This window comes from Rhododendron vialii, chromosome 1a (genome assembly GCF_030253575.1).
Source record: "Rhododendron vialii isolate Sample 1 chromosome 1a, ASM3025357v1".
NCBI classification, from domain to species: domain Eukaryota; kingdom Viridiplantae; phylum Streptophyta; class Magnoliopsida; order Ericales; family Ericaceae; genus Rhododendron; species Rhododendron vialii.
The window spans coordinates 33,882,196-33,895,733 of record NC_080557.1 but is presented as its reverse complement, the minus strand read 5'-3'; the positions used below and the strand labels follow the sequence as shown (position 1 = coordinate 33,895,733).

The window sequence follows — 13,538 nt, the reverse complement described above, 5'->3', positions numbered from 1 at the left end:
TTGATAAATGCATCTTCTGTGTGAGTTGGAAATAAATTTGTCCTGATCATGCATATGAATTTTGGTGACTAATATTTTTAACATGCTTTATAAAGTGAACGTTTCAGATCCAAAGTGGGGTGCGAGTAGACTTGTCCTTTGTTTCTCTTGCTTTTCATAGTATTAATTCCGAGTAAAGAATATGATCTTCAAAACAGTGTCGAGATAAATTTTATGAAATGCTGAACACTTGCTGTGATTGTATCTCTTTTTTTGGCTCACCACTTCACGTATGCAGTACGAGTAAAAAATGGAAGGTCATCACTGTTTGCTGGACGAATAATAATATTACTAGAGGCTAGGCACACGCGATTTTCACAACATTTTTGTAAAAATGCTTCCCACTTATTGTTTGATCAAATTTTGAAACCCTATGAACAAAATTCACAGGGTTTGGTAACTGCCCTATCAATTTACATATTTGCCCATGAATTTTTAAACATTTTGTTCACACATTTGATGGGTATTTTTGAAAATGAAAATACATGAGAGGGTTTCAAAAAAGGGAGACACCAAACTGGTGCTCTTCCTTTGTATATTAGAGCCCATGAATTTTTAAACATTTTGTTCCCACATTTGATGGGTATTTTTGGAAATGAAAATACATGACAGGTTTTCATAAAAGGGAGACACCAAACTGGTGCTCTCCCTTTATATATTTTTGGAAATTAAAATACATGACAGGGTTTAAAAAAAGGAAGACACCAAACTGGTGCTCTCCCTTTATATATTAGAGCCCATGAATTTTTAAACATTTTGTTCACACATTTGGTGGGTATTTTTGAAAATGAAAATACATGACAGGGTTTCAAAAAAGGGAGACACCAAATTGGTGCATAAGTATACATAAGTTAAAAAAAGGTTCATAAATTGTATTGCCATGTTAATATCTTGTATAATCTTTTGTTTGATACATGTGTGTCTATTTGATTTTGTATTTTTATGTTATTTTTGTTGTTGTACGTAGCATACATGAATTATTTTTTTCTGATCAGATTGATTCTTATTTGGCTTGTGTTGATTTTCATAGTAATTATATAAACAATAAATCAAATATAATATTTGTTAAAAGTTTCAAAAGTGGAGTGGCTGAGGCCCCCTCAGGCCCTTGTACAGCTCCGCCTCTGGGTGGGTATTGTTCATTATCCAATATTAACCTTATGGGATATGGAAGTAGGGATGGGAAAGAGTTCCCTAATTGGGGATTGGGGTGAAATAGGGTTCTCGACGCATACCTTAACCGTTGCCATGCCGAGTACAGTGTATGTGGGTTGAAAGATGTGGTAATTGTTGCTTTCTTCACGGAACACTGTGAAATAGCAGTGACAACACATGCAAGTATATAGTCCTTTTGCGATCAACTCTTTGCAATGACAACACATGCAAGTATATAGTCCTTCTGTCTTTCTTGCACGGCTTGTTGAGGATTGAGACGTTGTCGACGGCGTCGTTGGCTGTCATGATTTTGTTCTCTTACACATTGTACCCATTCTATAGATATTTGCCTTGTATTTGAGAATTCTGATCTATCTCGCGTTTCCTCCTCCATTGTGGTGTCCCTTATAAGCTTTGAAAGTGTTACAACAACAATCTATTCTAATAAGCACGAAGCTACAAACTGGCTCTAACTTTTCTATGCATTCAAAATTGCCCATAAAGCACTATTAGCAATGCACTCCCGGGCAAAGTTCCAAAATCATCACCAAACCACCATTCAAACGGAACCCAACTCGCTCAAAATGAATGTCTTTTTTTGTTAAGGTAAATGTTCTAATGAAACCCATCACCAAATCACCATTCCAACGGAACCCAACTCGCTCGAAATGAATGTATTTTTTTTGTTAAGGTCAATGTTTTTTTGAAAAAAAAAAAACCAAATGAATGCCTTTGGGCAAAGGTAATTCTCTTGGGGAATAAAAACAAAAGGCAATCCACAAAATAAGCTTGAGCTTACTGCTCCGTACCAGTTTAATGGAAGAGAGAAAAAGAAGCATGTGTAAGAGGTAAAACAAACTTTTTATATCAAAAAGAAGCATCTATAAGAGACAAAATTAAGAAAACAAAAGAAGTAGAAAAAGTAAGTGGCAGGTATGCCATTGATGCATGTAATTACGGAAATTCTATCGAATAACTCTTGGAAATTCTATCGAATTTTTATAGTAATAACAATTGACATGTATATACATTTCTATACATTACCGTACATATCACACTGTGTACATTACTAAAGCTTTATGACCAGTTTTTTAGTACAACTTATTAAGGACGGTGAGCAAAGGCAAGACCAACGATTTGGGGAAAACTATAAACAGTATGCATGAGTGACCAATAAAACTTATTAGGGACTGTACGTAGAGAGAGAGCGAACAATTCAATCAGTCTACACCTATAATGCTTCCATCCACGTACATGTTATTCCATTTTATGAATGGTCCACTAAAAAACATCGATGATAGAATCTTTTAACAGAAAAGAAGGTACCCAATAAACCTCTTGTAGGGGAAAAAGAAAAAACATCTATGGGCACTGGTAGCAATGAAATTCACAAACACAAACAGAAAAAAAGGTACAAACTTTTAACAGCAAAAGGGACAAACTTACTTTACACCTTTGTGAAAACTCTTGACATTTGGGCAGCAGATGCAGGCTAAAGTACTGTGAAGTCCTAACAAACACAATTAATTTTTCCTCTCTTTCTTTTGTCTCCCAATCTCTCTCTTCGAAGCTTTCTATTTTTGTGAAAGTTTTCTGTAAAAGTACCGGTGAAGATGAAGAAATGGGAGGAGTTGAGGAGAAATGAGAGTGTCAGACGTGGGTTGGTAGTTGGGAGGCAGTTTTTTTTGGGATCTTGGTGATGCATTTTTACTTTGGCACCCCTACAGTGTTGTCCCACGGGGGTTTTAAAAATAAATTTTGTAAGAGGGTATTTATGGGAAAGGGAAATACATGACAAGGGAGAGACACCAAACTGGTACTCCCCCTTTATATATTAGAATAGATAGATAACACGCTCACTTTGAAACGCCAAATACCCAAATGCACACACTCTCACATAAGAGAGCCCACATACACTGTACCACTAGTGTGTGTGTGGGTCCAATACTTTTGTGATTGTGGGTAAAATGGGTGTGGGTGTAATTGTGTGTTATTCATTTTGTTGCTTTTCCTCTATTACATTTTTTCTTGATCATTTTCCCCTTTTACATTTGGAAGTTAAGAATCTGATTAAATGCTGTTACTCACTTTTTTTTTCAACTCTCTGTTTTTTCGTTATCATAAGGGAAAAAGTTTGGAATGCCTTGGTACTTCACATATGTATTGGGAGAAAATGAAGAGAGACTACGTGGGGCTAGTTTGTTTCGTAGGACTTGTTCTCTTGGGACAATTTGTCCTGAGATTAATTGTTGGGGACTATTTTAGAGTGTAATGCCATGATTCCTCTCAAGTTTAGGAATCTATTCGGATTAGATGGATGGACTTGCCTTATCTTGTGTGTGGTTACGTATTTTTTTTGAAGGGCTCAAGAGAATGACAATTTGACCAAATACCTAAATTATCCCACTTATCATACCATGCAATTGCAGTAAACAAACTTATCCTTGGAAGATTGGTATTTTACTACATTTCTATTATTATGGCATTACTCATGGAATTCAAGTTGAGTGAGCACAGGGCCTTGGGAAACGGGAGTCCCGAGTTTTGCCCCTAGTGGGCAAAATCTTACCCTCTCCCCTCTTTGGGTTTGTTTTTAACACGCATGAGACATTTATGGGTATCTGTTTGACATTGGATCATGTTTTGGTTCTGTTATAGCTTTCTCAGTTAGCCCTTTCTTTTAACCTAACCAAAAGGAACAAATTTCTTTGAATTCCTTGCGTTCACCTTTTTCTGCTGCTTGCTGGATATCTGGGTGTTCATCTATTTTCGTATATTAAATGTAAATAGTTCAGCATTTTGTGATTAAATTGTATAAGCTATTCTTCCACGTTCAAAAGATTAAGTTGTATCAATTCTAACAAAATTGCTTTTCAGGACAAAACAAATAAAAATAAGGAGCATGTGAGTCTGACGTGTCATCAATGTAAACGGAATGATAAGAATGGTGTTGTGTTCTGCTCCAAGTGCAAAAGGAAACGCTACTGCTACCAGTGCATTTCAAATTGGTAAGAAGAGTAGGTAGTACCGTAGTATTACCAATTCATCTGTTTATCAGAATAAGTATGAAATAAAATCCATCATACAGTTGGCCTGATATTACTGTCTTACTGAGGAGCAAAACAGCTTTGCTTATTTGCACAACTTGAGGGTGATGTGGACACCTGGCACTAACCTCCAATTACCTCTTCCTCTTCCTTTTAGCTACATTCCTTGGTGGCTTCTGGAAGGTTCGACCTGATGAATGGCATGGCCCAACAAGTGTTTGAAATTACTATATAACCTTTTCTTTTCAACAGCAGAACTGGTTGATGTTAGTTTGTTGGTGTTCACCACTTTGCTAATTCAGCGTGCTCATCCATATTCCTTTTTCCAGTGAATGCTACTACAAATTCTTAGTATTTGTGTACTTGTTTTTTTCTTCTTCTTACTGTTTAGTTATTTATGCAAAAATAGTGGGCTGATTCAGAAATTTGTCTTTTACTTGGTGTGGTGAAACTTTTTTTAGGAAACTTTAGTAGTACAAAAAACTATTTGTTCTCTTCCATTTTCAAAAAGAATTTTTCAAAAAATACCCCCTAGATTCTTCCTACTTCTAACATTTCTCTTTCTATCTCTCTCTACTTATTACCCCTACTATTTTTCAAAAAAAATTTCAAAACACAAACCAAACAAAGCATTATAGTAATTCTAGAACTAGAGTGATCAAACTTCATTTGTAGAAAGATACATGTCTTTTACTCTAGCCATTATTCTCCTCATCCACATCTTCCTTTCTCCTCTTGCATTCATACGCAACCAGACCTCCGACCAAGCTAAAGAAGATGGAAGAAGGTGGTCATGACCTTCTGCCTCAGAGGAGAATCTGAATCGGCCATGCACTTGTCATCTTATTCCTGTATTTCGTTCCCCCTGTAATGATTGGATGTAAAAAGTCCATTCTTGCTTGGGATTCCCCATTTTGTTTTAATTTACATCGAATGAGGTTCTTCTGTAGAAAGAACTATCTATTGACATAGTTTCTGAGGGCTTGGGTTGACAAGTTTATCTGGAGCTCTGTCTGAGGTTCAGGAATAAGAGGAGGCCTGTTCTGAAGGCAAACCATACTGACTTTGTTAAGATAAGAGAAGGCCTGACAACGTTCTTCATTTTGAATCCATGAACTTGAGATGACTTCAGGGAGATTTAACTCACTCTATTCTGGGGAAGAGCTGGAGAGATGGCTTGTTTCAACTTGGAGTGTTTCATGCACCAAAATGGTTACGAAGCTAAGAGGGTTAGGTCTTTACAAGATATTGGTATGCTGTTGTAGGAGCCAGTTGTTTATTAATTGATCCAGATCACAGGTGATGTAGGATTTTGTCCTGTCATATGTTAGGTTGTTTGATATGGCTGCTACTTGCACGTTACTGGCTTGCATGTCAAAGACATGCTTTAAGTCAGTACACTCTCTAAACTTGCTTCATTGGAGCTTCTTACCAATATACTTTGTATCTTGAGCCAATCTTTGATGAGTTTCTGTTGTACATTGTGCAACAGTGATTCAGATGCGGCTTGTACAGTGGTACAGAAGTGTGGGCAACTGATGTAGGGCAATAACTTGAAACTAATATTGATCATCGGGTTGCCAAGATTGCAAACATTGTATTGGTTTTGGAGTATGATTAATTTCTACCTCTCGACTACTCAAGAAAGTATGCTATATACGTTCTTGGTGATGAAATTTTAGAGCTTCCACCCTAGAATGGTGGCATAAACAAGGGATCTGCTTTATGATCAAAGAGAAGGTATTGAGGTGAAAGTTAGAAATTGTATGGTTATGGTAAAAAGGTGAATGCAGCAGAGTTGTGACGAGAAATGTGTGAAAAAGAATTAGTAGATCTTTCAACCATGCCTCAAAATGCCTTAGGAGTCCCTTCAGACTTAGCATTGGGCTCCTTCAATTTTAAGGAGCTTGAAAATATCCTAGTTTTATAAGATATTCCAACCTTGCCTAAAATCCCTTAGTGTTAAAACTGTGGCTCATATGTTAAGTATGGAGAGATACTAAAGAGTTCTAGAAATAGGCTAGTTGGCCGAACAAACTGAGGGCAACTGGCCCATCACGGGTCCAACAGAAAGTGTTGGGGGGTGCGGGAGGCGTAGCCCCCGTGGTACGGTACATGGGTATTTTTGGGATACAACCCAAATACCGGATTAGGGTTAGAATAGAGTAGGTATAACTACTCTATGTTGTAAACCTTGTTTCAGTTGATTAAATAAGAAACGATAGCCGCTCTTGCTCCCGTGGACGTACCCAGTATTGGGGAACCACATATATCCTGTGTGTTGATTTCTTTACTGTTTTTCTATTCGCTTATCGTGTGTGTGTGTTTCGGTCCTACACTTAGGCTTCCCCTTTAGTTTTAACTTCCTCTAATTGTGTCCTTGCTATAGACGTTTATCCTAATGTTTTCTAATCATCTATACTTGCTAATTAGAGGCAGTTATTCTTGTTGTGATATCACCTCAGTTTGCCCGGCATAATTGGAAAGACAAAATTTAGACAGGTAGGCAAATCTAAACCTCCTCCAGGGCATGCAACATATTTTGCAGACCTTAAGGCATAGCTACTAGCAACAAAGATCGGCGCATTTTTGTTTTTGTTGACAAGTGGAGATGGGTGCAAAATACTGCCTAACCCCAGGTCAAATGTTTACTAAGAAACCACCTGCATAGTCACCTACACTGAACGTGGAACTAGATTATAATTTATCATCGGAATTCGAAGGCTTTTCTCTGCTATAAGTTTCGTAGCCTTTTCTTTAGGCTTCAATTTATATCCTCGTCATGACCGTTGCTTTTAGACAGCCAACACTTCAGCCACTAATCACACAGCTAATGAAGTCAATCGCTGCTGAGACAGCGTATAAATAGATGTGGCATTACAGCATGAACTAGGCATTGGCCGGCTATTTTCCGTAAATAATATCAAAGTTTGGGTCTATGTGGACTATACTTATTCATTCTTGAAAGATATGGAAACATAGATACAGTTGCTGGTTTTAGCAAGAGTTAATGGTTTCCATCTTGGCTTTAGTTACTTCATTTAGAGTGTCCAAATTACTTTTAGAACCGTGATTGGGAGCAGGAAAGTGGGCTGATGGTAGAAAGTAATCTCCAAATTTCTTGTTTCTAAGGTTCTTTGATTTCTTTAGTTGATATTGTGGAAGAAAGGAGTTGGGTCAAACTATTTATTATTTTTTTAGCATGGAATTGTTTGACTAAACGGGCTTTATATGTTGCCGACATAGACTTGTAGCTGTTAGAACTAATGATAGGATTGTTAGATGTGTATGTTATTCTGGTGCAGACCAATCTTTAGCCTTCAGTCTTTTAAATAAATTATAGTGAACTTGGAATACAAACAGATAGACTTTCAGTATCCTACTCCATTGATTTTTCTTGTTCATCGGATGTGGATTGGTCAAACATTCACCTGGATAGCAAGTCAGTTCCTGGTTATTGTATCTTCACTATGGCAAAATGGGCAATTAGAAGATGAAGAGATGGAAAATGATGGCTAGATCAAGTTCTAAAGCAATTTAGACCTTGGAAATGTGGGTCATACTATCTTGTACGTTGAGGATATTGATGCTGAGACGCTCATTAAGGCAATGCAACATAAGCTGCGGGTGCCCCTTAGGGACAGAGACAGACTCTTGCCGCCATACTTGTAAAACCCTTCCGGTTCAAGTTCATGTAAGATGATTATAGTCCACCTGACGCCTCATTCCCCCCTTCTCTGGTATTCAGTGCTCATTAGGTTTTTTTTTGATCAGTCAGTGCTTGTTAGGTAAAAGTTTTCCGTTGTGTCTTTTCTGATCATGTCTGGCCATTTTGGCCAACAAACGTGAACTGACCTATGTTTGGGTATGCAGAAAGACTTTTACAAAGTTTTTTGACAACTGAAATTCTGAAATCTGATCTATTTTATCGGGCTTTTACAATTTTATTGACCATTCTTGATACACTCTAATTGCTGCACTTGGCTTGAAAAGTGCTTATAGCTATACTTACATATTTATACTTGTTTTTTAATATAAGACATTTTGTGATCATTATAGAGATTCAAGAACTTGTAGGGGTTGAGTCGGTTGACAGTTGGCTTTGGAGTTTGGATTGATCATTGTTTGAGCACATCTTCTCCCACTCTGCAGTTGACTGTACCATGTGCTCTTGTTTTGACTAAGTTATAGCTACTCAATATGTTCTCCTTTTGCTTTTAAAATCATAAAACAGGTATCCTGGAAAATCGAGACAGGCGATTGAGAATGCATGTCCATTTTGTTGTCACAACTGCAATTGCAAAGCTTGCTTACGGGAGTATCTGTTTGTGAAGGTCTCTGTGTGTGTGTGTGTGCACGCGTTATTTTTTTGTTCTTTTCCCTGCTCGTCACATTCATGTGTGTAGCAGTAGTTCTCTTTTCCAAATACCACAGTGTTGCTTATTTTCTTTTGTTCTCTTTTGACAGAGTTGTGATAAACAGTTAGATGCCAGTACCAAATTGCTGCGACTGCAGTACTTGTTATTTAAAGCTTTGCCTGTTCTCAGACATATTTATGGAGAGCAGAAGTACGAACTAGCGATAGAATCAAACTTACGAGGTAATGGAATATGTTAAATTGTAAAGTAGTGGTCTCTCTCTCTCTCTCTTAAAAACATGTTTTAAACAAATTGAACGGCTCCAATTATTCACGTGGGATTTCGAAAAATGTATTGTCTCTTGAGCCGGCCCCTATATATACCTACACACACACACACACACACACACACACACACACACACACATATATATATATATATATATATCAGTCCGTCTCCCGTAAGTTTAATAAAATGCACACTTCCCATTTCTCGATCGAATTTCGATGATCCGAGCCACTCAATGTGTTCAGAACGTGATTTTAAGGGTACCCGCGAGAAATCAGCAAAAAAAAAGAGACCAGGAAGGGCATCATCCGAGCAGTTTTTGTTTGTTTTTTATCGAACGGTTCAAATAAAAACTGCTCGGATGAAGCTCTTTCCGATCTTTTTTTTTTGCTGATTTCTCGCGGGTACCCTTAAAATCACGTTTTGAACACATTGAGCGGCTCGAATCATCGAAATTCAATCGGAAAATGGGAAGTTTGCATTTTATTAAAATGAGGTGGTCTGCATTTTAACTAAAATGATGACCCCCTCATGGGAGACTGGCTGTATACACACACACACACAAACGAACACACACACGGGTATATATGTTCTAAATCGTATTATGCTTTTCCTCCTCTGCTGTTAGGTACCCCGCTGACAGGAAAGGATATAACAAGGTCTGCACTTGGCATCAGCGAGCGTTTATACTGGTATGTATGGACCTTGTATTGGTCAGGACATTTGGAACTGCTCTTCTTTACCATTTCCTATTTTTACATCTGGATCAATTCATTCTAAAGCATTGCAACTTCCAAGTCTAACAGAAACTGTTGTTCCATTTAGATATGTTGTGAGAGCAGCTATTTCATTGTTAGGTACCATCTCCACCTACCAAAATTACAATATGTATCTTATCATATGGCATATTGCTGCCTTTTGCTTCATTCATTTTGAGTTATTCTTTTTGGGGCTAATTGTTCTTAAGTTTTGTTGAGAAGTACTCTATAGATGAGTACTTTGTTGCGTTTGTTGAAGTGGCACTTGATAAGGTCAAGAAAACATATGGAAGGGGAAGTCTGGTAACCGCTGTGCAGAATATTCCAAGAATATTTTGGAATTTAGAATTGTCTTGGGCTATGCTCAGGCACAACGACGCTATTATTAGGGATGCCCACAACCACTGAGCTACTGTAACGACCCGCGCCAGCTGACCTGCTAACCATTCGCCTAACCATGTGGCTCAAAAGATTAACCTCAAGTTATACAGTAGTTGGTCGACATTGTCTTATATTCTGTTCACAAATCCCACATGTCTCTGATGTGGGACTGTTACCTCAGGTGGGGTTCTCACAATCTCCCCACCTTGGCTGCAACGTCCTCGTTGCACCCCTTGGCCCAACAACCTTCCCCTGGTGGTCATAGTGTGACACTTAGGTTTGTACAGCACAATCAGTGTGCTCATTTTTGAAAGAATACATTGTGGGACTTCTTTGAAGTTCATTCAGCAATACCTGTCGCATGTAGGCACACTCACCCCACCGATTTGTGGTACCTTTGCTCTGATGCCATGTTACACGGTCATGGATAGAATCCAACAGCAAAACCAAGCTATTGTTGCGAGTGTGTCCTCGCGTTTATATATTGCACATTAGTTTTGTACCAAGTGATGTGGGACTTTGCTTTACGAAAGCATCCAACTCAAATTGAGAGGTCCACAAGGCTCATGTGCTAACTTGAGAGGTGACATTTTACAAATGTGAGACAAGCTCAAAAACCCCTGCATTTGCAACCCGGCAACCTCCACTTGCACGTGGAGAAATGATGGGTAGCAGGAAAGATTACGTAATGACTTCAAATATTATATTTATCCGTTGGAGAAGTGTCTTGATTGTTATTTGAGATTTATCTTGTTTGCAACATGCTATCTTTATCCTTGCCTATCTTTTGCCCAAAAACTCTCGAAGCGTATCTCTCATATGAAGCACCAATTCTACCTAAGACTTGGCTTTTGAAGTAAGGGTGTCCTCATGTTTATATGGCACATTACTTTGTTAGCTTTCAAGGTGATGTGAGGTTTCTCTTCGTGTCTTCCCTCCCGTGCAGCATGCTCACTTAGTAACACCAGTCGCATACAGATTAGGGACACAACCTACTCATGGTACTTGACTCTGATACCACTTTAAGTCACCAAACAATGGACTCAACAATTGGTGTATCAAGCTATCCAACTATAGCAGCCTCAATTGTGCTAAAGCTTAAGTCATGACGAAATAGGCCCAATAATGTGTAGCATGCTATCCAACAACGTTACTAGTTCCTTAAATTGCTCAGTACGTTGTTTTATGCGACATCTTACGTTGAGGATAAGCGGATGACAAAAGAATGGTTGAGAGCTATAGAACTCTTAGTGGTCTGGACTATATAGAGGTTTAATCTCCTTCCTTTTTTGCACCTTTGTATTATGAACAAGCCCTTTGGACAGCTACAAGCCCCATCATTTGGTGTATCTGCATTTAGGTCATCTATTTTTTGGGGTTTTAGAGAAGCCTTGTCCTTGGCAAAGCATTTTTCGTGCGAGTAGTTTCGTTTGTGATGTGAACTTGCAAAACATAAGCACTCTTTTCATCCCTCCGGCTAATAAAAGAAGTGTTACTCACTTAATGAGTATTCATTGTGATGTGGGGCCATTTTGTCTCTTTGGTTTAGTTATTCTTTGTTTTTCACTTTTATTTATTTTTATTCATGTGTAAGATGAATTATTGATGTACCACTAAAAGTGAGTTTTTCTAGATACCTTACAAAGGTGATGAGTACGCAATTTGGCAATAAATTCAAGACTTGTTGAATTGATAATGCAAGTAAAACAAAAAAGATAATGCAAATAAATTCACCGACGGAGCATTTCCAGCCTATTCTAAGCCTACCTTGGTGGGATGTTCTTGTTCAAACTAGGAAGCATTCCTGAACAAGATGGGAAGGACGAATGCAAGAATCACCATCTTGTTGAGGCCGCCCCGGTTTACTATGAATTTATCTAAATTATGTGGAGTGAGAGTGTTCATTGTGCTGCTTATCTCATTGACCACTTATTTTTCATTTACAACATTGTGGAGCTTCATCCCTAAACTCACTCAGTAAGTAATGTTCCACCAAGAGTATTGACTGTGGTTTATTTTGTTATACTCCAACACTAGTGCGAAATCGGATCTTTGAGGTTAGTAGACTTTTTTTGTTGGTTATTTAGCTACTTAGAAAGGCTCTAAATGCTATGGGCCTTTGCATCCATATTGGTGGTACATCTTTGAAAACCGACTCCTTGTTCCTTTTACCTACTTCTAGTCAAGGTGGTTATTGAGGTGGAGAAGCAAAAGTCCAATGATGGGATTTGGAAGGAGTCATAGTTGTGTGATCGAAAGTGCAAATATAAATACCTATTTCTCTTAGGACAAAGTACGGATTAGCTCCCTGTGGTTTGGCTGTTTCGCAGATGACCTCCCTAAGATTTATTAATGACCAATTTGTCCAAATTGACAGTTTGGGACTAAAGTGCTTCCGTTACTTTTTCCATCCAAATTGACAGTTTTTGAGTTGCACACACCTTTATCTTTTCTATGCAAGAGAAAACAAACTTTTTCTTCAAGAATTGTGTGGTAAGATAATAATGCCCTCATTGTTCATCTTCTTCCCCCAAATCCCAAATCCCCCATATCACTCCAGATTACAGGAAAAGAAAATTGGCCCTCTCTCTCACCCATCCGCCCTCTCTGCACACCACATCAATTTTGACAGCCTCATCTCTCTCTCTCTCACACACACAAAAAAAAAAATTGGGGAATCACCCAACACACAATTGCATCCGCCATTGTTGAATTGAAGAAGTCTGAAAATTCGACTAGACCGGCGAGTCTTAAACAGCTTGTTGATAAAATCCCTTTATGTTTTTCCGATCATCATCTGACTATCGTACGGGTCGCATGCGCCATTTAAACAGAGCCTCATGTCACTGGAGTTCTAGTGCGTGCATTTCGGCTGAGATTGACGTTGCCCATAAATGAGTTTTGAGTTTTGAGCATTGAGTCTTGTGCACCACAAGGAGACGATCACGGAAGTGTATTCCCAGTCACTGCCCGTCGAGGTAGTACATCGCATGGGCAATTTAAACACCGGTGCTTGGGATTGGAACATTAGTGTGGAATAGTAAACATCTTTTCTGTTCTACCTACGCATTGGAAAATAGGAAGAAGGTCCAGCCGTCTGGTAGCTTATTCTTTTTTGACCAAGTCCACTCTTGAATTTTAGTATGTGGGCGGATTTTGGTCTCGAGTAAACAAGTTTTTGTTTATTTCAATTCCAATTGCCATCTCCGTGTGTGTGTGTGTGTGTTTGGAACTTCTAAACGTAAAGGCCCTTTATTTAAGAAAAGAAAAGAAAAGAAAGGATAGGATGGTCTTTTAATTCTAACGTTAACGGAGTTAGGAGTTGCAGTTTACTCCAAAACCATAGGGAGGCGAATTAGTCATTAGTAAATCTCAGGGAGATCATCTGCCAAACGGCCAAACCACAGGGAGGTAATCCGTACTTTGTCCTTTCTCTTAAAAGGAGATGGGAAGTATAGTGGACATCCTACATCTTTGACTTTGTATCTCCATATCATGCACTTATTTGTCTC

At 38.4% G+C, this 13,538-nt stretch overlaps 1 protein-coding gene across 3 annotated transcripts in view; it reads left to right on the top strand.

Annotated features, from left to right (window-relative positions):
* The window catches only part of LOC131307116 (lysine-specific demethylase JMJ27), a 31,761-nt gene that overhangs the window by 837 nt on the left and 17,386 nt on the right, over positions 1–13,538 (top strand). For all 3 annotated transcript variants that reach the window (XM_058333534.1, XM_058333538.1, XM_058333529.1), the window contains exons 2-5: positions 4,072–4,202; positions 8,476–8,575; positions 8,709–8,841; positions 9,516–9,579. In XM_058333534.1, the coding sequence (XP_058189517.1) occupies positions 4,072–4,202; positions 8,476–8,575; positions 8,709–8,841; positions 9,516–9,579 (428 nt within the window). The remainder of the gene's footprint in view (positions 1–4,071; positions 4,203–8,475; positions 8,576–8,708; positions 8,842–9,515; positions 9,580–13,538) is intronic.